Consider the following 24,292-nt stretch of genomic DNA (forward strand, 5'->3'; position numbering starts at 1 on the left):
TGGTATCTAGATACTCCTTAAGTATAGTACTCATAAACAGTTTTGATAAATGGATGAAAAAAAATGGAAGGAATGGCAAAGAATCCCTCCACTTGTCTGGAATGTGGTTCTCAGAAGCCTAAGGGAGTGGCCTCCAGGGCAAAGGAAAGCAGCAGGGAGCTGTACCCTTACTTGGTTTCCTCCCCACTCCCTACCCTACTTTGGTCATTATACCCCTTCCTCCCCAGCCCTGCAGCTCTACATCCAATTTGGCGTGAGCTTGAGCTCCCTCTACTGGCCAGACTTCAGTGCCACAGGTAGCCAAGCCCAGGTACCCTCCCTTATTTCATTCTTCCCTCCCTTACTTTGGAGTTTAAGAGGAACTGCAACGTGAAGAGAAACCTCCAGTACGCTGGAGGTTTCCAAGGTCTGACCCCCACGTTCCCATACTCGACCCCAGGGGCACTTCCTTCATATCCTTACCTCATGCTCAGGTTCCTGGAGTCTCTACTGCCAAACTCCTACTCCAGCTAATTCACAGAGATATTAATTTCTGGAGCCCTCGGCTGATACATTAGCTCTGACTGCAAAAGAAAGATCCCAAGATGAGTTGGGAATAGACAGAGCAGAGAGAAAGGGACCCAGAAAGTGAAAGGATATACACCCACACTGAGACAAAGATCATGGTTGGAAAAGACCACCAGAGCTGTCCCCAGATCTTTCCACCCCCACGGACTCATAAACCAGGGCCCCTTCCCTCTAAAGATAGATTTCCCTGACCCTTTCAGTGTACCTGTGTCAGTGAGGACCTAAGGGGAATGATTGTGTTGATCAGATCTTCAGGCTTAATAGAAAGATTAGACTTTAGGGATGACTCCTGGACAAAAGGGCTCTCCCCACCCCTGCCCACTTCTCCTGAGAGGGCCCATCTGGGGCTCACATCTTCACTGTCACCACTGAGTGAATATTCTGGCTCCAGCCCTTTCTCAGGGATGCTCCTTTCCTTCTCTGGCATCAGTTCATCCAGCCAAAGGAGTTCCTGCGGTGAGAAGACCCTCTCCAGTGCCTTTCGGACCCCCACCAGGCCCAGCAACTGCAGGGTTAGAAACAAGGCCCAGGACTGTCAGCGAAAGCAGTGAAACATGAGCAGCAGTAGCATGCATTGAGCACTTCCTATCTCCTATGCATTGTGTATTGCTTCACTTAATGCTGACACATTCCTACGAGATAGATATAATTGTTCCCATTGTATGGAGAAAGAAACTGAGGCCCTGAGAGTTTAGAAACTTCCCAGAAGGGGTGCCTGGGTGGCTCAGTTGTTAGGCATTTGCCTTCGGCTTGGGTTATGATCCCAGGGTCCTAGGATCAAGCCCCACCTTGGGATCCCTGCTTAGCGAGGAGTTTGCTTCTCCCTCTCCCACTCCCCCTGCTTGTATTCCCCTCCCCCGCTGTCAAATAAATAAAATCTTTTTAAACTTAAAAAGAAAAAAAAAAAAACCTTTCCAGAAGCCACACAGCCGGGATATGGTAATCAGATTGGCCCTACTAGGAAGGGTTCTTCCTAGGGGAGTAAGGATAAGACCAGAAACCACCAGTGTCATCTCTTCACTGAGTAACAGAAGTGCCAGTATTGCCTCTCCCAGGGACTCAGTTTGTGGTGTTTTTTTTTTTTTTTTTCTTTTTACTTCGTATCTCTGTCAGTGGTTGAACCCAAAGAGGTTGGAAATGGTGTCCCAGGGTTAGCCTATCTGTGGGTATCTCTCAACTATCTTTCTCTGTCCTAAGAGTCCCAACCAGGCAGAGCCAGGGCAAGTGAGAAGGGGAGAATCTTCCTCCTGTGGAGGCTTTGGCCACCCTCACAGACTCAGAGTCTCCCCGGATCCCTGGGACACTACCCAACCCAGCCCCAAGTCACCATGAGGGGGAAGATGATGGCTGCAGGGGTAGACTTGATTATCCAAAGCAGAGCCAGGCAGGCAAGCTGGATGGCTGTGAAGAGGTGGACCCTGCTCAAAGGTACATGCCGCAAGAGCAGGAGGTCTGGCTGTTGTTTTGCTGGCATCAGTAATAGCTGTATCCTCTTTGTGAACTAGGGGAACAAGAGGAAGAGGAAAGCCGGATACTCAGCCTGGGGGGTGTCACTATTAGCTATCCAAGCCTAGCATGAGGGGGAAGCCAGAAGACTCCCTTGGCACCCTCCCCATTCAGAGCAGGGCAGCAGAGTCCTATGCCCAGAAGAGTCCGGAAAAGAGGATAGGAGAGGACTTGGCAAGTATAGGCAGGAGGTAGCAGCAGGAAACAAGAGGAAGAGTGGGATTGCATGGTACATATAATGGGCTCACCTGAATGCTGCTAATTGCTGCCACCCCCATGTACAAGAAGATGCCATAGAGCACAGGCATTGGGATGAACTGGTAGGAAGAAGCAGAGAGCTGGCAAAGGATTTCACTTCTGCTAGCTGCCCAGATGCCCCCCACCCCCACTTAGGCTCTAACCCCAGCCTCCAACATCCACATCTAAGCCTACCCAGCTCTTTCTGTTCTTTTCTGACTTTGCATGCCTGATACTGAATCTTCAAGACAGTCAGAGGAGCTAAATTCTGTAACTGTCTCCATTTTACAAAAGGGGGAATTGGATTTCAGAGAGTCTAAGCGAACTTCTCTACTATCTGGCCTACTTCTCCAGTTTTATCTATCATGTTTTTCTCTGCTCTCTCTGTTCCTGCTCTATGGCTTCCTTTCCTTCCCTCTTCATGCCCAAGTTTGTTTCTCCCCCTTGCAAGCCCTTTGCTTTGCTTTGCTATTTCCCTCCACCTAAAATGCCCTTCCTTGACTTTCTTCTCGCTACTCAGGCTGCTCACTACTCATCTCTTGACACCCCAGGAGGGTGTGACCTGTCAATCTAAAGTAGACCCCTTGTACTCTTAATCACCTTACCCTCTTATACTTTTCTTTAGGAGTAGTCACTATCTGAAATCATCCTATTTTATTAATTTTTTTTTCATGGGTCTCTTCTCACCAGACTGCAAGCAGTGGATGGTCTGTTTTGATCACTACTGTTATCCCCAGTCTTTGGAACAGTGCCTGGCATATGGTTTATGCTCAGTAAATATCTGCTGAATGAGAGTCACCTAGGTAGTAAGCAGTTGATCTGGTCCATCTGGCTCTTTCAACTACTCCGCTCTCACCCAGCTCCATGACCTTTCCCTCCCCAAACCTCTCCTCACTAATGACTCTTGTATGCCATTCTCCATGCCCTCGATTGCTTTGCTGCCTTGGCTTGTTGAACATTTCTGTGATTACGTGTTACTTAATTTTTGTTCACGTGTGTATGTTGCTAATAGGGGCTTGGCTCTGTATCTCTTTTCAATACTCCTGCCCCTTCCTGTGCACTGCCCCCTTCTCCCAAGTGTCTAGCAGAGCCTTGCACATGGTAGGTATTCTACAAATACCTGGTAGGAGAGAAGGGAAGGGGTTTTGCCTCAAGGTTTTTCTGGGGTGTGATGATCACACTCTCCGTTTAAGGTCAGTTGGGAGGCTGGAGCCAGGGTACCATCCCACTTGGGCCACAGAGGATGGAGGCATGCCCACACCCTGCTCCACTAGGTAGAAAGCCCCTGGGTAAGAGGTTGAGTTCTTGGATGGACCTGAGAAACTAGCTCCCTTGGTGATCTTTTGTAAGCTACTCAACCTCTTCAACCTTCAGCTTCCTCATTTGTGAAGTACGGATGTCTCTCAGGATTCATGTGAGGACCAGATGAGGCCCACTGTGGAGAAAACAACGCAGTGCCTGGTGCCCAGTAAGTATTTAGCCAGTGTCGGTTCTTGCTTTATTTATTATTAGTGCTGCCCTGCCTGCACTGCCCCCCCCAATCCCCGACACCAGCCTAACAAAGGTACCTTGAGTACAGGTGCCAGGAAGATTGAAGTTCCTGTGAGGATGAACACCACCAGGCCTGTCAGCCTCTGCTCCCTGTGCGGAGAGGGAAGGGTTAGCTGGGGTCTGGGGGAGCCCCCAAGGTGCCAGGCCCAGAGACATGGACCAGATACTACTAGAGGCACTGGCAGGAGGGAAGTAGAGGGACCCCACCCCCACCCCCGCCCTGGCAGTCACCTAGGCACGGTGTGCAAAACTGGTGGAGAGGAACAGGCAGGGCACTTCAGTTCGGGTGTCCCAGGCCTCTCCATCTGCTCAAGCTCATAGGTTTTTTATTTTGATTTTGATTGGAAGTTAGCAGTTTTTACAGGCCATAAAAACTTTTCTTTCCCGGTTTCAAAGTTATTTTTGCATACTTTCCACACATTGTGTTTCCAGTAGTTACAAATTGTTTTTGTGATGGTAACTCTGTAATATCAATGAGGTACTCCAACGCTGAGGGGAGGGGGAATTAGCGGGCCTCACCCAGCCCTGGCTGCCTCTGCCTTCACAGCCCCGAGGATCCTCTCAAGGGCCCTTCCTATCCCATGGCTGAAGGAGAATGGGGGAAGATCTGACACACCCGTCTCAGCCCAGAACCCCTCTATTCACCCCACTGCAGTGTTCACGAGCAGTGAGAGCCCTCTGGAGTCACCAGCTTCGAATTTAAGCTATCCGGATAACTGCTTCATTTCCCACCATATCACCTTACTGACCACCTCTCACTCTCGCCTCCTGAATACTGGCCTCACCTGATACCCAGGAAGCTGCGGGGCTCCCCCAGGGCACAGGCTCTGCTTTCTCTCCGAAGACTGTCCATGTGGGCCAGGGAGATGACCGTGGCCGAGACATACCAGGGGAGTCCCAGCGCTGACGTGAGCACCATCAGCACAGCCACACAGAAGAGATCCAGGTGGAAGCCAGCGCCCTTCTGCATGTAGTGGTGGAGCATTGAGGGAGAAACTAAACCAGACCTGGGCTCTCTGCCCTCTGGAGTGGGAGAGGGAGGTCCTGGACCCCATCCTGGAGTTTCTGTCCCTTGGGCTAGGGGCCTAGGTCTCACCCGGCAGGCCTTACCCGCAGCTTATATTCAGCACGGTTAAGGATGACCGCTGTGATCTGCTGGTCCATGAAGATGAGGATAGACAGCAGCAGGGCAGGTAAGGCTGCTGCCACACTCAGCCACCAGGGGTTGGTTCCAAAAGGTGATACCAGCCAGCCACGCCCGGGGAGTGTGGGCTGGGAGAGGGTGTTCCACAGACAAGTTAGAGAGGGTCTCCCAAGAGTACCTCATCTGTACACCCCAGCGTTGGCATTCTTCCATTAGCCCCCATTCTAAGACCAAGATGGTAGGTAGGAGCATTATGTGTATGCACAGCTGGTTCAAAGCCTCCCAGTGTCTTAAAAGAGGGCAGTAGGAGCGGGACCACCCTAAGGGTTGGGCTGGAGCCGGGGGCTCTGCACTTGGGTTCTCAGGGGCCTTCCTGCCCTGCAAGAGGAGGAGATCGAGGGTGAGACCTGCCCACACTACTTGATGTACAGCACCCTCCTCCCTAGGAACTATCCCCGCCCCCCAACCAGGGTGGAGCGACTCAGGCTCAGACCTGCCTTGATCTGGGGCCCGGGCAGGGCTGGGTGTGTCTGCGTCTGCTCTGATTATAAGCGTCTCTGTCGGGGAGGGGACCCCAGTTGCCAGCTCAGATTCTGAGCCCCTGAGGCTACCCCAGTTGGAGTCCCCCTGTTCTCCTGTCCTGGGGGAACCTGGAGAGGAGGTCTCCAAATGCACAGGCAAAGTCTAAGTGCTAAGTCAGTTCTAAGCCTTGTCCTGTGCATTGTCCTGTGCCCTTGGTAGGGAGCTCCAGCTTTACCAGATCAGAGCCGGCACCTGGGGGGGGGGGGGCAAAGAAGAGAGTGGGGAGTAGTGGAGTGGGTAGGGCCAACCTATGACAACAATAAGTAACATTTATTAAGGTCTTGGTATGTGCCCGTCCCTGCACTGTGGTAAAATGCTTTACACTCATCTTCTGTGAAGCTCAAGACAACTTATAGAGTAGGAGCCATTGTTATTTATTATTTCCATTTTATAGATGCATAAATTGAGGCTCATTGATGAGAGATGTGAGTTAATTTGCCTAAGGTTGTACAGCTAGGAAGTGGCAGAACAGGATCTCAAACCCAGGACTGGCTGAGGAGAACCCACCCTCTTAACCCTTCATTTATAATAATAGCTGCCATGTATTCTGTCCCACTGTGTCAGCAGCAGTGCCTCATTAATCCTCACAGCAACTCTGTGAGGTCATTATCATTACCCTTTCTATTTTATAAGCAAGGAAATGGAAGCTCAGAGGAAGAGAAGCATGGGATCTATGCATTTCCTCCTCCAAGGTCCTGTCTGCTGGCCCTGCTTTCCCCTCTGTCTTATACTCCCAGCTCTCACCTTGAACTCACTGGGCACCGTGAGCTTTGGTGTGGCCAGACCCAGGAAGGAATCAAGGCCACAGCCCAGCAGCATGGCCAGGACTGAGGAGAAGTCACCGAGCACTTTGCGCACCTGGCCACACAGTGAATACTCAGTCAGATTCAGGCCCGCCACCCCCTTCCTTCTTCACCCTTTCCCGCACATACAGGACCCACAAAAAGAGAGGTAACACTCACCACAGAGGGGAAGAAGCGGCTTGTCTTTACATGCTTGAGGGCCATGGCCAAGAGGAAGGAGGTAAGAAAGAGGAGGAGGGAGAAGAAGGCGATGTCTGGGACTGCATGACAGCTGGGGCCACGAGGGCGGCCTCCCCGCCGGGCACACTCAGGTGGGGGCAGCAAGGAGGCATTGACCAAGCCTAGGTCCTGTATGGAGGGTCTTGTCAGGGATGAGGTTATAGGAATTGGGATAAAAATTGACGCTCACTCAGACAGGAGGGGCCCAGGATAAGAGGTCTCCAGCCAAAGCACAGGTCTGGGCCTCTATGACCTTTGAGGTTTGCCTAGCCTATGGGGTGGGAAAAGCCAGGAACCACTGACTTCTTTGGCTCCCAGCCTTTCTCTCCTGCCCCCCTGCCCCCTGGAACAGGCCCTCACCAGACTTGAGATGTCATCTCTGTCTTTTGGCTCTGTCCTCATCCACTGAGACTCATTTCCTGGGAAGCAGAGAACAATTTGGGTATATGCCCCTCCCCTGAGAACCTTCTCCAGCCCCTCAGAAGTCTAATCTCATGGGCCAAGTGAACCAGAAAGTTTAGTTCTGACTCATCTGTCTGCTGATTCCAATCGATACCAAGTCTGTGCTCCTCAGAACGTTGCCTGGTCCTTTGAAATTCCTCACCTATCTGTATCCCTGGTACCCAGCACAGGACTGGCCATAGAGGACACCTAGCAAATGTTTGCTTAATGGAGGAGTCCACCACCATCTATGGGTTTCTACCAGGACAAGAACTGGTTTTGTTCATGCCCAGCAGAGTCTGGCACACTTGAGAGGACATCTTGTCTCCATCCCTGCTGTTTCCTTCCACATGGAGGTATTTGTGCCAGAGTAATATGCTGGGCCACTCTCCCCCTGAGTTGGTCACTCAGACTGGGGAAAGAGCAGCGATTTGTTTGACTTGTGAGTTTGAGAGAAGAAGCCGGGCATGCCTCTCTCTGTTCCCTCCTCTCCTCACTCTTGGGAATAAGCTGCCTGCACTGTGCATGCATTTAGCTCTGCTCCTTTGGGGCAAGACAGTCCCTGTCCAGTGCAGCCATGACTGAGTGCGTAAACCTATCTAATGTTGGTTTCATTGTTAGGAAGCCCATTCCTCCATAGATGTAAGCATGTTCTTCAATCGGCATTGTCAGAAAGAAAATATTGGGCCTGCTCTGTTACTTCTCAATTGATTCAAAACCAGAGTGGGGAAAAGTGCTGCTGGTTTTTGGGTAAGTATTCAGGAGTCTGCTGAACTTAACAAGGGGGTACAGCAAGAAGACAACCCCTCCCCCTCCTGCATCCTTCCCCATCTTGCCAAACTCCCTGTTTCCCTCACCCACCTCCCAGGTCTGTGTACTGGCAAAAGCAGCCATAGGCAGGATACCCAGGGCTCTGGATGGGATAGGCACTGGTCAAGCTCAGCATTTTGCCCACAGCATCGTAGATGAAGATGAGGCTGATGAGGGCACAGAAGCCTTCTTCGGTGAAGCGGGTAAAGTAGCGTACCAGCACGCTGGCCTCTGTGGCCACCAGTGCCAGGCAAAATGTGGCCACCCAGATGCCCACCCACAGGCGGAAAGGTAGGTAGTCCAGGTTGTAATCTCTGGTGGGGGTGGGAGGGGTAACACAGACAGGAATTGGCAGAGCTGCTCTGCTCTCCACTTAACCCAGGTTAAGTGCCCCTGGAGCCAGACAGTTTCCACCCTCCCCTACTGACCCAGCCAGGACCAGGCTGAGAGTGTGGCTTGTTGGGGTCTGGTGACAGTTGGGGTATTCTCCTACCTACTGAAGGAGAAGAGCAGGCGCTCGAAGACCAGCACTGGCCCTGTGCTGCTGAGGATGGTGAGGGGCTGGCCAGCCATCAGGCAAAAGGCAGCTCCAGCCACTGCAGTGCCCAGGAAACTTTCCAGCACCCCCTAGAAGCCAGCAGGGAGCCCCGTCCGCCCAGGACACTGGAGTCCTCAGCACAGCAACCCAAGTTTCCAGGGAAGCCCACCCATCGTCCCAGGGAGGGTTAAAGGGCATGGCTGGCAGAATACCACAACTTATGCCTGCCCCTCACGCCTCCCCACTCACCTGAGCACCACTGGTGGCTTCCCCCAGCAGTCCCCCAAAAGTGATGGCATTAGTGACAGTGGCCAAGTAAATGTAGAGCACGGCCGAGAAGCACTGGGGATGTAACGCGTCCAAGAAGTCGCTGGGGTACCATGAGGCCTTCCGGCGCACATCCTGGATAAGGCCCCCAAACAGCCTCCCACCCATGGTTTGTCAGTGACCCGGGTGGCCCCATCCCATGCCCCATCCCTGCTACTTTTCCTGGGATTGGGTGAGCCCCTCCACAGTGAGCATATGCCTCTAGGCCCCTGTGACCCCGACCCCTCCCAGGACGCTTACCCTTGCTCTCACCCCAGCTCACCTCACCTGCCTGTCCGCTGTAACTCTGGGCTGCGCAGCTGTAGCCGGTGGCCATACCTGTCCTCAGCCAGGGCCCCATGCTGGGCAGAGGGGCCCTGGACCTCCCTCAGTTGTGAGAGAATCCTGGAGAGAATGGGAACTCAGGTTGCCTGAGGATCTCCAACCCGACATGACTGGGCACCCTGCCCCCTGGTGGCTGCTCGTGTCTCTGCCAGCAGGCTTGGAATCCAAAGATGACTTTCTACCCCTTTCCTGGAATCCCCTACCCTCCTCCACAGTGGGAAGTCCCCCCACCCCCATACCTTTTGTGCTGGGAAGGCAGACATTTAGGTGGGGCAATCCGGGCTGTCGGGTCCCACCGACCTGGAGGGAGCACTGTCACCTCCTCTAGGAAGGCATCCAAGGCTGCCAGAATGTCGTGAAGGTTGCTGGCCCGACGAACTGACCACTGGAATTGCTAGGGATAGGGGCACAGAGGGGCCCTAAATGGAGATCTGGACCCTTACGTGCATTTTCACAGTCTCTAAGCTAGACCCAAGTCAGATAGGCGGACACGTCTCAAGCATTCATTCATTGACACATGCATGCAGTCAGTACCTGTTGGCTGCCTACTGTGTGCCAGCACTGTGCTAGATAAGGGGACTCCAGCAGTAGCAAAGGAAACTTCAGTCCTCATTCTATGGACACAAGGCCATACTCTGCCTCACTGCTGTATTCTGTCATACATCTAGAGTTCACACGTGCACACTCACTGACACAAGTCTGTGTGGGCACGTGCACACACACATACTCACACACACCTGCCCAGCTCACCGGGTCACTGAGGAGGACGGCCATTGCTCGGCCCATCTCATGGTAGCCCTTTCCCAGTGTAGAAGGACCAAGGAAGAGGCAGAAAAATCTGAAGAAGGAACCAGGCCCCAGAAATATCAGAGGCAGCTATCCCATATGGCAGCCCTGATCTCTGCCCTTGCTACCAGCCCCCATATGTACACTCATGTGCACACCTACTTTGCAGCCCTGACCACTACCCCCTCCACAGACCCCCAAGCACCATCCTGCACTCACCTCCAAAAGAACTGGACCAGAGACCTCCCAATCCCCTCCCCAGTAAAGATCCCTTTTCTGGTCTCCAGAACCCTCCACTCTCATCAGCCTTACCTGCTGGGGAGGGGAACCTCAGTGAGGGGTCCCAGCACCACTGGATCCCGCAGTCGCACAAAGGCCCCCAGGGGCTGCACCAGGAAGCCCAACTCCCCTGCCAGCACAGCCCCAGCCTCAGCCCCTGGAGGCAGCTTCCATCTCAGGGGGTTCTGATGCTGGTTGGGGGTTCAAGGAGACACGAAGGACAAGAGCTCATTTGAGGAGGTGGGTGTTGGCAAAATATTGATAGATAATGAGGCAAGTGGAGGGTGAACTTCTGTTCATCCCTGACCCCTCTCCCAGCCCTGCCCAAGGAAGGGCCACAAACCTGTTCCTTCAGTGGGGCTTCCTCACTGTGAGAAGCCTCTCTTGGATGGGCAGACCCTTCAAAACAGGATTAGGCAGTGACTAAGAGCACGGGCTTTGGAGGTGGAGGCAGCTAGGCTTCCTGACAAGCTTTACCTCTGACAAACGATGAAAACTGGAGCTTCCCCTCTCTGAGCCTCAGCTTTCTTATCACTAAAATGGGGCTAATTACGGTACTATCTCACATGATGGCTGTGAAGATTAAATGAGATACTACACATAAAACTCCTGGCACAATGCCTACCAACAACATTCCTTCCCAGAACTCTGGCCCCTCCATTCTCTCTCCCCTCACCATTACCTCCACTTCTTCTCACCCATGAGACCCGAGTTGAGGTATAAGCCAAGGCTAGGCTGGTATTGGTCCAAGAAGGGGGCAGGGGGATTAGGGCTTTTGGTGCTGGGCCCAAAGACAGGCCTCTCACCCTGGCAGGGCCTGGTGCCTGTGGGCTGGATGAGGTGCTGGGGTCTCTGCAGCAGCAAGGCCTGCAGCTGCCCTCTCAGCTCTGGGCTCAGCGAGTCCACTCTGGTCACCTGTTCTGAAGAACAGAGGAGGAGCTCCAACCCTTTCCTGAGAGCTCCCTGCCCCAAAACTCTTCCCCTTTCTCCTCTGCCCAAGTCCCTTTCCATTCTGGGAACTTGCTCCTCTATTCTATTCTTCCATCCCCACCCTCTACCCCCGACAGTGATGGAGAAGGCTAATCCCTAGGGTGGGGTGGGGTGAGCTCTGGAAAGTTATGAGATTTTCAGGGGTAGTCCTGGCGAAATGGCATAGTTGCCCAGGCCCTCCCTGCAAAGGCTCCCCACGTACCCACGAGCTCCAGGAAGCTCTGAGCTGGACAGTCCAGCAGCACAAGGCCCTCGGCCAGTAGGATGCGGAGCTTCCGAAGGCTGGGCAGTGCCAGTGTGGGCACGTGAGGAACACTCCACCGGCCCGCACCCACCTCCAGCTTCTCCTCAAACAGCACCCACCTGCAGTGGAGAGGAGTGGACTGTTATTGGGGCCATCTCTCCCAGGTGCAGGAGGGAGCACACAGGAGAGGCAGGGAAGGTAGGTCCATGGGGGAGTCCTGGGCCCAGTGGTGCAAAGTATGCCTCTTCCTGGGCATTCACCCCTCACCTGGGGTTTTGGGGAACTCACAAGTACACTGCATTGAAAGCCAAGCATCATGAAGGGTGAGGGCCTGAACTCACAGAGAGGAACTCCTGATTGGGGGTTAGAGCACCTCCTCACACAGGAGGAGCTATGGGTCGTGGAGGAGTCCCCAGCTGGGGAAAGGGAAAGAACCCATAAAACTGCCCTGGGTCCGACTCACCTGCCCGTCTCTCTCCACTCCAGGGCCTGGGGCCAGCCCAGAAGCTCATTCAGCTGAATGAAGAGCAGAGGGTCCTTGGGTACCCCCAACTCCCCTCTGTCTGTGTCTGAGGGGCTGTCGGGGCTGGAGCCAGAGGCAGTGCCATTGTCCAGCTCTCCTGTGGGCACATTTTCACAAGCACTGGAGACCTCAAACTCCTCCTGGCCTGGTAGCTTCATCTTGGAGAGGCCTGCACAGACTCTTAGGGAGCAGTGCAGTTCTAGGTTTTGAATCCAGAGGCCCTCCAGCTGGCTGCATTTATAATGCACACCCCCCTCCACAAACACACGAGCAGCACAATGCAAACAGAGCAAGGCTTGCTGACTCCAGAGCCAACTGGATCATTCCCTTTCCCACTTGTTCTCCCCAGCCCTGGCTGCCTGCAAGCATTTGTAAGGCTAACCTGATCTTTCCCAGGCTCTTCAGAAATACCCAGCCTGGGGCCAAAATGTTGTGTGTGTTTTCTATGAGGTTGGACTGCACTGTGTTTTGTGTAAATTAACAGGAGTAAGTCACTGGCCCAGGTCTGAGGACTGGGACCCTCAGATTATCCAGCCCCCTACTCTGTATCAAATACAAACACCAACCCTCAGGACTGTTTTGAGTGTCACCAATACACCCTAAAGGCACCCATTTGGATAAACAGAGACCTAATAAGTAACTAGGTCTGTTACAGAAGTAACAGTTATAAGTAACTGGCTTCTCTTAGAGAAGCCAGGCTACTATAAGGGAGACACCAGGCAGAGTCCCAGCCCATTAAATGGGCTAAGGTGGCATTGCAAGGAGAACACAGTGGCTGAGGCTTAAATTCCTTTGTCTGACCACACCTGGAAACTTTCCAATTTAGCAGTGTCCCTGGGGTCTGCCCTTCTAACTCAGCCTGGGAGTAAGGACAGAGGCGCCAGCAAGGGTGTGTGTATGAAGGAGTTCCTGGAGCCCAAAGAACAAAGGAGAATGTGGTCTATTAGCAAGTCCTGTTGGCTCTACCTTCAAAGTAAACCCAGCATCCAACCACATCTCCCCCGCCTCCCACACTTCCACTCTGTTCCAAGCCTCCATCCTGTCTCACCTGAATTATTTCAATAGCTTTCTAATCTCTTGGAATCATCTCCCTGCTTCCACTCTTCCTTCCTTGCCCAAGGTTCTTAATCCACATAGCAGCCATAGAGATCCTTTTTTTTTTTTTTTTTTAAGATTTTATTTATTTATTTGTCAGAGAGAGAGAGAGGGAGAGAGAGCAATCACAGGCAGACAGAATGGCAGGCAGAGGCAGAGGGAGAAGCAGGCTCCCTGATGAGCAAGGAGCCCGATGTGGGACTCGATCCCAGGACGCTGGGATCATGACCTGAGCCGAAGGCAGCTGCTTAACCAACTGAGCCACCCAGGCGTCCCCATAGAGATCCTTTTAAAAGGTAATCAAGCGGGACGCCTGGGTGGCTCAGTGGGTTGGGCCACTGCCTTCGGCTCAGGTCATGATCCTGGGGTCCTGGGATCGAGTCCCGCATTGGGCTCCTTGCTCGGCAGGGAGCCTGCTTCCTCCTCTCTCTCTGCCTGCCTCTCTGCCTGGTTGTGTGTACTCTCTCTCTCTGACAGATAAATAAAATCTTAAAAAAAAAAAAAAAAGCAATAAGCTTTAAAAAAAAAAATAAAAGGTAATCAAGCTACATTCCTTTTCTCAGAACTCACCCAAAACATTCCCATTACTCCTAGAAGAAAAGGCAAACTCTGTCATGACGTGTAAGATCTACAGTCTGGCCCTATCCCTATGTCCACATCTCCTACAACTGTCCCTTGCCCACTCCTTTCCTGCTGCATTGGTCTTTGTCATGCAAAGCATGTAGCTGCCTGGGGGTCTTCGCTGTAGCTCTTCTCTCTGCAAGGAAAGCTTTTGCCCCAGATCGTCACATGACTGGGTCCCAGTAACTTAAGTGTCATCGTTGACATTACCTACTCAAGGAGACCTTGTTTTTTCCACCCCGCCCTGTGTCTCCAACACTGTTCTCGGTTTTATTTTCGTCCCAGCAGTTATCACTACTACAATCTGCCTCATTTATTTGCCGTTTATTGCCTGCCCCACCACACACACACACACACACACACACACACACACACACACACAGGAATGTACTGTTCAGTGAGCAGGTATTTTACCTATCTTCTTCAACAGCTGCCCCTAGCGCACCTAGTGGCACTCTATAAATATTTGCTCAATGAGGGCATAGAAGGGGAGGGGCTGGAAAATAAATGCGCTTCTCCTGGAGGTCACACGAGGGCGCTGCTCCCCGCGGACAGGATCGCTTGGTTCACTCATCAGCCCTTTTCCCCAGTGGACCCACCAGGGCGCAGAGATGACGAGAGAGCAGGGCTGAGGGGGTGGTGTCTTTAATCCTCCAACTTTTCCTGGATTGGCCCAGTGGGATGGAATGGGGGGGGGCGCAACAAGGATGGAGAGAGAGGGATAATCGTGCTTTTTGAATGTGGGTCAAACCCTTCACTAGATACATGGGACCCCTTCCCTCCTGGGAAATGGGACTTGGGCTGATTCTCCCCACCAACCCCAGGTGTGGACTTGGAGCCGAGCGATTTGCCCTAGTCCAAGGAGGTCCCAGGATAGAAATGAAAGTAGTGAGTCACTATTTTGCCACTTGGAGAGGAGGTGCTGAGTCTCAGGTGGGGGCGGGGGGAGTTGGTTTCAGCTCCAGGAGGAATAGAAACTGGCCTAGGACCTAGGAGGGCCTGGAATCCCTGTGATCACCCACTTCAAGAATGTGCCCCAACCTCAGGGCAAGTGACTCAAGAGAGCCTGAGGGAGACAGAACAGGCACTTGGCATGAGTAACCCCCTCACACATAGAGCCTCCCTTCCCACCCCCACTGCCAAAGTTCAGAGGGTCTTACCTTGCCTTCTCTGTGGTCCCAACTACTTGGCCCCCCAAGAATGCCTGCAGTAGAGGGTCACCATGCCTCCCCTGTCCCCAGGGTCCACTGCTACCTCTTGGGTCCTAAGTGCCGTGAGCTGTGCAGGTTGGTGAGGGATGTGAGTGAGAACTTGCAGCTTTGTCTGTGGGCACCAGCTGTCTCCCAGGCAGGGCTCAGTGAAGGTAGGCCAAATGGGCAGGTAGCCTTGGGTGTTGGCCCTGGAAAATACCCTGACCCAGGAATCCAAAAACTGGGTTCTCATCCTGGCTCAGTCACAGATTTATTAGGCGTTCTTACTAAAGCCCTTCCCCCTTTCTGGGCCTGTTTTCTTTGTATAAATTAAAACAGTTGGGGTAGATGATTTCCAAGGTTCAAAGCATACTTTCACGCAATACTCTGAGCTCAACCCAGAGTAGAAGGGAGTGGCGTCATGAACAGACTACCTTGGTATAAATCCAGGCTTGGTCACTTTCCAGCAAGTGGAGAAGAGATTAGTTTTTGCGGAACCTGAGTTTTCTTATCAGCAAAAGGAGAATAATAAAAGTACCCACCAGAGGCTTTATTAAATGAAACAATGGATGGAAATTAAGCCTACCACATAGTATACATAATATGGAGGCTATTATTACTAGACAATGGAAAACAGTCACTCGTAGGGTAGGAAAGAAAGAAAATATATATTGATATGTCAATTATATCCAACCCTGTCCTGGGCACATTATCTCACATAATCCTTGCAACAGCTTAAAAAAAGAAAAAACCTTTTACTTCTTGGGGTGCCTGGCTGGTGCAGTTGGTTAAGAGACTGGCTCAGGTGGAGATGTTGCGGTCACGAGATAGAGCCCCACGTCAGGCTCTGAGCTTAGTGTGCACTCTGTTTAAGACTCTCTCTTTGTTGGGGTACCTGGGTGGCTCAGAATGTTAAACATCTGCCTTGGGCTCAGGTCATGTTACCAGGGTCCTGGGCTCAAACCCCACATGCAGGAAACCTGCTTCTCCTTCTCCCTCTGCCCTTCCCACCTCCCACTGCCACTCACTCTTCTCTCACTCATGTTCTCTCTCTCTCAAATACAGAAATAAAATCTTAAAAAAAAAAAACCCTCTCCCTCTCCTTCTGCCCCTCCCCCACCTCAAATAAATAAGCCTTTAAAAACAAAACTTTTACTTCTTAAAAAACTCTTTAATTTTTTGACCATTTATGAGAGTCTAATTATAGAAGAAGAAATGAAGTTGCAAAAAAAGATACAAAGAGATCTTCAGCTAGCACCTTTCATCCACCTTCCCCCAATGGTAACATGTTACATAAAGATAGCACAAGGTCAAAACCAGGAAAAAGACAGAGGCCCAATACTGTTAGCTAGGCTACAGACCTGATTCAGATTTCCTTTATTTCTGCATGCACTCATTTGCCTACGTATGTGCCCATGTGTGTACAGTTTTACAACAGTGTATCACATCCAAGCTGGGCAAGTTGCTCAACTTCCTTAAGCATTGGTTTTTCTCATCAATAAACTGGGGGTGAAAATGCTATCTTCCTCAGAGGACTGTTATGAGAATTAAATGAGATAATGTATATAGAGTGCTCAGAGCAATGCCTAAAATGTAGTGAGCTTTCAATAAATTTAAGTATGTTTTAATTTTTTAAAAAGACTTTTATGTATTTATTCATTTGAGACAGAGAGAGAGAAGAGGAGGAGAAGAAGGAGAGAGAGAGAGAGAGAGAGAGAGAGAGAGAGAGAGAGAATCTCAAACAGAGCCCATACTCAGCAGGGAGCCCAACACAGGGCTGGATCCAAAGACTCTGAGATTATGACCTGAGCCAAAACCAAGAGTCCAACCCTTAACCGATTCAGCCACCCAGGTGCCCCAGTATTTTTTAAGAAAAATCATGGCTTTATGGAGCACCTGGGTGGCTCAGTGGGTTAAAGCCTCTGCCTTCCGCTCAGGTCATGATCCAGGGTGCTAGGATCGAGCCCCGAATTGGGCTCTCTGCTCAGCAGGGAGCCTGCTCCTCCTCTCTCTCTGCCCTCTCTCTGCCTACTTGTGATCTCTGTCAAATGAATAAATAAAATCTTTTTAAAAAATTTAAAAAAAGAAAAATCATGGCTTTAAAAGTGGCTTGAAATACATAAATCATTCATATTCGTTTTTTTAAATTCATAGTCGTTGTAGAAAAAAATAGAAAATGCCCATAAGAGTAAAAATAACAAAATATAATTGCATAATTCCTTTTCATAAAATAAATTAATCATTTTACTCACTAGTAATCATTTTACTCACACCACAAATATGAAGCACATTTCATTATTCCCACTTTATTATAAAAACACTGAGACTCGGGGGGCACCTCCGTGGCTCAGTGGGGTAAGCCTCTGCCTTCAGCTCAGTTCAGGATCTCAGGGTCCTAGGATTGAGCCCTGCATCGGGCTCTGCTCAGCAGGGAGCCTGTTCCCCGCCCCCCCCTTCCTCTCTGCCTACTTGTGATCTCTCTCCCTCTCTGTCAAATAAATAAATAAAATCTTTAAAACAAAACAAAACAAAAAAACACTGAGATTCAGAAAGGTGAAGCAGTTTGCCACAGCTGCTGAGCTTATGAGCGAGGAGCTGCAATTTAACAGACACACTTGCTCCCAGCTGTGGACGGCAGACTGACGCAAGATGAACATGGATCCCGGGGGAAGAACAGCACCTGTTGGCTTCTGAGTGCTTGCTAGCTTCCAAGCACTGCCCTAGCACCTCGTGGTCATCTCCATGAATCTTCATGACAGCCCTTGGAGGTAGGTATCAGCCCCATTTCTGAATGAGGAAACTGAGCCTCAGAGGTACCTTGGTACCTTGGCCAAAGTCCTAGCTAGTGGCTAGTGGACCCAGGGTTCAGAAAGGGGTCCTTTGCATCCCTGAACCTGAGCTTCAATGCTTCTGCTCTGAGGGGTTCAAATAAGATGCTAGTGGAATGCGTGTGGAGGGAGGGTCTCTCCACTTGAGGGGGCCTGGGCTTCTCTGACCCTGGAGCTGGGATACCCTTCCCTGATATTCACCTTGACCCCAGACCACCAAGATCCAGGCAACATTTGGAGTCGGCCCTGAGTGTTGGAGCCCGCTTCTACTCCTCACAACGCCCACACTCCTTCTGGAGTACAGGGGTCAGGACATTTGAAGAGGAGAAGGAAGAGGTATCAGAGAACCTGAGTCTGCAGCACAAAACCACCAGCACATGGCATAAACTTCTCCGCCTCAGGCTTTCCATGCCCCTGCCACCGAGCCTTCCACATTCAGGAAATGTTGGCAAGGCAGCTACAGGGATGTGATTTCTGAGTTTCACATTAATTATGTATGCTCTGTTTACTTCCAGAAGAGATGTAAAGACAATAAAAGACATGGATACAAGTAAATATTTAAAAAATGAGCACTCGTAATGAAACCAAAGTGGAGAAGAAAGAAACAATTTTCCTCAAAATTCTGGACTAGGGATAATCATTGTAACTGAGCATCAGAACTTTTATTTTTTTAAAGATTTTTATTTATTTGACAGAGAGAGCGAGTGAGTACAAGCAGGAAGAGCAGCAGAGGGAGAGGGAGGAGCAGGCTCTCCGCTGAGCAGGGAGCCCGATGCAGGGCTCGATCCCAGGAGATCATGACCTGAGCTGAAGGCAGATGCTAAACCGACTGAGCCACCCAGGTGCTCCAAGCATCAATACTTAATTGTGATCTTACTGACAGTGGAGGCAAAAAGAGAACCTATGAATTTGACATTTTGTCATTATCTAATAAAAGGAGGTAGCTGTACTAGATAGTCACAAGAACCAAACTTTCTAACACTGAATTAACTATAAGAGGAATTTGTTATACCTTATTCAGGCACTGGCCAGGGACCTTATATATAATAGTATCTAGAATAGCACTTTTACGAGGGATACAGAAAGGGTTCTCATGTGAATTTTTCTGGTGTTGGTGGTCCTCAGCTATGTCAGAATAAATATTTCCTTTTTATAGCAAATATGTTAATATTCCTTTACTATCCTGAAATAAAGTTCACAGAGAATAGCCTATCTGTACATTTATTTTCTTCTCTTTTGTAGGAATCCATCCATGTTAACATTTTGATGTATTTTTTCCAGTTTCTTTCCCCCATACATAGGTTTCGAAAGCATTTTAAAATAATTATAGAGAGGAGTACCTCACTGGCTCAGTCAGAAGAGCATGAGACTCCTAATCACAGGGTCATGAGTTCAAGCCCCAGTTGGATGCAGAGATTACTTAAATAAATAAACTTTCAAAAATGTGAATTAAAAAAAATAAAGTAATTATAGAGATACAATTCTATATACTTTATTCTTGCCTTCTTTTTTTTTTAAAGATTTTATTTATTTATTTATTTGAAAGGCAGAGATCACAAGGAGGCAGAGAGGCAGGCAGAGAGAGAGAGAGGGAAGCAGGCTCCCTGCTGAGCAGAGAACCCAATGCGGGACTTGATCCCAGGACCCCGAGATCATGACCTGAGCCGAAGGCAGCGGCTTAACCCACTGAGCCACCCAGGCACCCGCCTTCTTTTTTTTTTAAGCAGGCTTCACACCCAATGTGGGACTTGAACACATGACCCTCAGATCAAGAGTCGCACGGTCTACCAACTGAGCCAGCCAGGCACTCCTAATTTCACTTTTTTACATTGAGGTATAATTAACATATAACATTATAATACTAGTTTCAGGTATATAGCATAATGATTTAATATTTGTATATATTGTAAAATAATCACCATAATTGCACATTTACTCTTTAAAGAAAGTCAATGCCCTAATTAATAGAAAAGAGAAAGTGATTAAAAATAAAATAGAGGCACCTTGGGGTGCCTGAGTCGTGTAGTCAATTAGGCATCAGGTTCTTGGTTTTGGCTCAGGTCAAGTTCTCAGGTCATGAGATCAAGCTCTGTGTGGACATTGCTCTGCTCTGGGCATGGAGCCTGCTTCAGATTCTCTCTTTCTCTCTGCCCCTCCCCTGCTCTCTCTCTCCCTCTAACTCTCTCTCTCTTAAACAAATAAATCTTTAAAAAAAAGAAATAGGGGCACCTGGCTTTCTCAGTTGGTAGGGCACGTGACTCTTGATCTTGGGATCATGAATTCAGATGCCACACTGGTTGCAAAGATTACTTAAATTAAAAAAATCTTTTCTTAAATAAAATAACATTATTTGAATATGCAAATGTTTGCTCAAGAATGACTCTAGAAATCTCAATGAAGAAGCCCATTGTTTGCACCTACACAGACTTACTTTGAATGTGACACCTACAAATACTGACACAAGTGTGTTGTTTAAGAACTCAGATACCACCAAAATGAACAGTTCATGCTAATTTAATTATTGGGAAAGTCAGTGTTAAAAAACTCTTTCTATATTTTAATGGTAATTAGAGATGATTCTAGGCTCAAGTGATTATAATCAAGCTTATCACCCATATGAATGTCTGGAAGGACACTCAAAAGTATGTGGAATATGGGACAATTGGTGGAGCAATTTTTAAACGTGTGAGCCTGACGTCTTTTCCTCCAAATGCCTGAAGACTCCCTAGTTTTTGGACAACCAAAAACTCCCCACAGATTCCCATAATGACCCCTAGGGGGCAGCATCTCTTACTTTGTGAATCATTGTCCTGGATCAATGCTCTGTTATTTAAAAAAAAGCAGATGGATAAGGTTAAATTTTTAAATTGCAGCTCTGTGATTGCATTTCTAAGAGAACCCGAACTTACACATTCCTGGTACAGGATTTGATGTGACCTCATTCCAAGGTTGAGCCCTAGAGAAGTTAGTAACAATAGTACTGACCTATTTATGTAGGACTCTCCATTTTGCCAAGAGCTTTCACAGGTGCCATCTCCTTAGCCACAAGAACCCCTTAAGTAGATTGTTATTCTCCACACTGAGAGACGAAGAGGCACTGAGGCATGATATCTGAGGCATGATAACCTCACAGATCAGGCATTGCTGGTTGTCATGGTATTGTCTCTGCTGGACTTTGAACAGCAGCAGGCCTGCAAACAGTTTGGGAGGGACATTTACTGGCCAGTGCCTGAACACAGAATAGTGCTTCAGCCTCTTATTTTACATGTGAGGAGTCTGAGGCTTAAAGAGGGAGATGGGTTGTGTGGTGGCTGAATGAGGAATCACTCGCCCCCTTCCTGATGACAGACAGCCATCTGTGTGAGCGGATGGCAAGAGCGGTAAAGTCCTGCTAATCCCTCAAAGTCACAGAAATGGGCCCAGAAATGGAGGAGGATGGCTAGGAATCCAGGTCTGAGCCAAGCACATTATAAATATTCCCTCCTCAATATCTGGGAATGACAGGGACTCCTGATTCCCCTAACCCCCCTCCACACCCCAGTCTTCATCCTATTCAAATGGGTCCCGAGCCCGGGCAATCAGACAGGCGGTCCTGCTCATCCCTGAGTGCGTATGAAATGTTACCTGGCACGACCTCCAGGAAAGCCCAGGCAGCATAGGCGGTACAAGGGGGTTCCAAAGGGCAGATCTGAGTACAAATCCAGCGGCAACCCCAAAACTGCTTGATTGCTGGGCTCAAGTTGGGATAGAGAGTGGGGATGAAGGCAGCTTAGGGCAAGGAACCATGACTCCGTAACTCTCAGCTTTCAAGTTTCGGTAACTCTGGGCTCATCGTACCCTAAGAGAGAAGTACCCTCAAGGGAGGTGCCCTTTCCCCAGCCAGCAGAGCTTTGGGTCTCCTTCTCTTGGTACACTGGAAGGAGAAAGAGGCGGAATCCCCTCTCCCAGGGGACACCTGCTACTCTCTGAACTCTGAGCCAGGGTTGCTGTCTTGGGTAAAGGTTTTCAAAATTCCAGGAGGCCTTGGAGATCTACCATCTCATCGTAAGCATGATGATCTCTCAGCAGAGAGATGAGGATGGCTGTCACATTTTAAAATTTCCCACTTTAAGGAAGGGAAGGAGAGAGCGAGAAAGAGAGAAAGAAAAAACGAGAGAGAGAAGAAGGAAGGAGAGAAGGAAGCAGCATTTGGGGATTGTGTGTGTGTGTGTGTGTGTGTGTGTGTGTGTGTGCATTCATTTTTTTCTTTTTTTTCTTTTCTTTCTTTTTTTTTTTTTTTTTGAAGCATTCGTTCTTAGTAGCAGCTGTCACCAAGGAAGCACCTACCATGTGCCAGGCATCATATTCTGCTTTACACACATGATCTGATTTAACCATCACAAACCCCTATAGTAAAAACTACTATTATTATTCCTGTCTCGCAGATTAGCAAACTGTATGTCAGAGAAGTTGAAAAATGGGTCCTAAGCTAGAAAGCAAAAACAAACAAATAAATAAATACGTCAAATAGCATATTCAAAATTTGAACCCTTGGCTGTCTGGCTCACAAGGGTATACCCATTTCACTAGCTGCTCTGCTGTCTTACCTAGTCTTCCGGCCTTGAGGCCGATTCTTATCACTGCCTCCCGCAGGACAGATGGAGCCCTGAGCCTCAGCAAAGCTGACAGTGTTACTGACTCTAGAAGCAGGGAGAAGGCAGCCATTGTCTCATCCATTTGTTAACGGCAGGGTTGAACTCAAGAACAGAAGCCCAGGAAGAAGGAAGGAATTCAAATCGAGGCTTAGATTCTCACTAGCTGGGTGACCTGGACTGCTACATACATGTTTTTAGCTTCAAGACCTTACAATGGGAAGAATAGCTAGTCTTAGGGCAATTGTAAAGATCGTACAAGATAATGTGTGTGAAGTGTTGAGCACAGGACAAGCGACATTACCTAAACCCCTCTACCCCAGAGAGTCACACTTTTTGTTCAGATGCTGGATAAGTTATTCTAGCTAATTACGCAGACCAGTGCTTCTGAACCGGGTTGACGTCAGAATTACCAACAAAAGTATAAAGGCTTGGGCTCCACCCCAGGAGGTTTTGAATTAGGAGGACTGGGTGGGGCTTGGATCTTTTTATCTTTAATAAATTCTCAGATAAGCTGATGCAGAGTCAGGTTTGGGCGAACCAATCTGCTGGCATAGACATCTTGGCCACATTAGGGAAGGGATTCCGGTGGGTTCCCTCTCCAAGTCCCTTTCTCCCTTTTCTTCTCCTGACCAGTACCCCTTTCCCCCACCTCCTCCCCACTGGCTTCTCTCCCCAGATCAAGGTCCGTATGGCCTGGCAGTGAGTCAATGACACTCAGTGTCCCATGAAGACTGTCTTTCCAGAGGCTAGGGAACCCAGGACAGGGCTGGAGAACAGGATGCCAGGGTTTCTGCTCTGCATTTGCCCTCTGTGACTCACTGGTGGCCCAGGGCCAGTGAGTCTTCAAGCCTCAAAGTTTGCTTATGGTCCATAGATAGTTGGGGAAATTGGAGTGGCCCATTTAGACTCTGCTTCTTTAGGAGTATACCGGGCACTTGACAGCCAGAGAGCCGGTGCATATGTGTGTGGGGGGGGGCTAGGATACATGAAAAAAATCCTGCATAATTGTGCTTTCCCATCACCATCTCATTTGATGCCCACAGTGATAGGAAATAAATTCCAGCACCTACTTGAGCCTGTAATGTCCTCTGTTCTCTGTCCCTAGCCTTTGCTTCAAGGTTATCTTATAACCCTCCTTGCTTTCTGGCCTTCTTGCTGTTCCCTGAATCCTCCAAGTTTGTTCCCACTTCAGTTGGTGCGCTATGTATGTGGCTTGGAATGCTTTAGCAATGGATGAGCACAAGTCTGTTTCCTTCTTTTTATTCAGGACTCGGCTTACACATCACCTGCTCAGAGACGAGTTTGCACCTAAAGTGTCATCCCAAGCACTGGGACACATTCCCCCTATAGTGTATCATTGCATTTGAACTTGCACTGTAGCTGTTTCTCATTTTTTTAATTTACTTAATATGTTGCCTGTTTCCCTTTCTGTAGAATGGAAGCATCATGAAAGCACATTCTTGGTTGCCTTGTTTACTGCTGCGTCCCTTGTGCCTGAAAGCATTCATTGCATGTTTGTGGAATAAATAAGCTAATGGAATGAACCCAGTCTGAATTTTGATTTATTTTCTTTGATCAGAGGACACCCCGGGTTCTAAGAGGGGAAATGACTGTCCCAAAGGCATTCCAGGTCTTTGTCTTCTTTTTCCAAGCCCTTCCCGTAAAACCTGGCTGACACACAAACCGAGGTGGGGTGAGGCTCCTAGGTGTGGTGAAAGCTTGGAGTTGCCCCATGAATGGGGCGGCTAAGGCTGATGTGGAGGTGAGAAGGCGGAAAGACGGAGCGTGCAAAGGGAGAGGCAGGCTGGGACAGGAAAGCAGGGTGTGACCCTGGAGGCAGGTAGGGGCAAGGGGTGACTTGGCTGTGTGTCAGGAAGTGTTTCCCTCCACCCTCCCCCAAGGAGAGCCCTGATTCCAGAGTGGTTTTGTTTGGGGGAAGGAGGTGGTCAGGCGGTTGCTGAGGGAGAACAAAGGTGTGGCCTGGGTGGTGACCATCCACTAAGGTACTAGTGATCACCCAAAAGAATAATCCCACAGTGGCACTTGGCCAAAT

At 49.6% G+C, this 24,292-nt stretch overlaps 1 protein-coding gene across 1 annotated transcript; it reads right to left on the reverse strand.

Moving 5' to 3' along the window:
* Positions 1-509: 509 nt before the first annotated feature.
* On the reverse strand, positions 510-12,029 carry LOC111141005 (solute carrier family 4 member 9). The gene is made up of 21 exons (XM_022493315.1): positions 11,812-12,029; positions 11,307-11,467; positions 10,921-11,034; positions 10,458-10,513; positions 10,148-10,305; positions 9,800-9,887; positions 9,289-9,443; positions 8,993-9,109; positions 8,648-8,822; positions 8,354-8,487; positions 7,912-8,174; positions 6,970-7,028; positions 6,550-6,738; positions 6,332-6,445; positions 4,972-5,133; positions 4,647-4,825; positions 3,879-3,951; positions 2,322-2,390; positions 1,895-2,068; positions 920-1,072; positions 510-563 (listed from the first exon to the last, which is right to left on the reverse strand). Exons 1-21 carry the CDS (start codon positions 12,027-12,029, stop codon positions 510-512), a joined length of 2,865 nt encoding a protein of 954 aa, XP_022349023.1.
* Positions 12,030-24,292: the final 12,263 nt, after the last annotated feature.

This window comes from Enhydra lutris, unplaced genomic scaffold (genome assembly GCF_002288905.1).
Source record: "Enhydra lutris kenyoni isolate GAN:26980312 unplaced genomic scaffold, ASM228890v2 scaffoldscaffold5, whole genome shotgun sequence".
Classification (NCBI taxonomy): domain Eukaryota; kingdom Metazoa; phylum Chordata; class Mammalia; order Carnivora; family Mustelidae; genus Enhydra; species Enhydra lutris.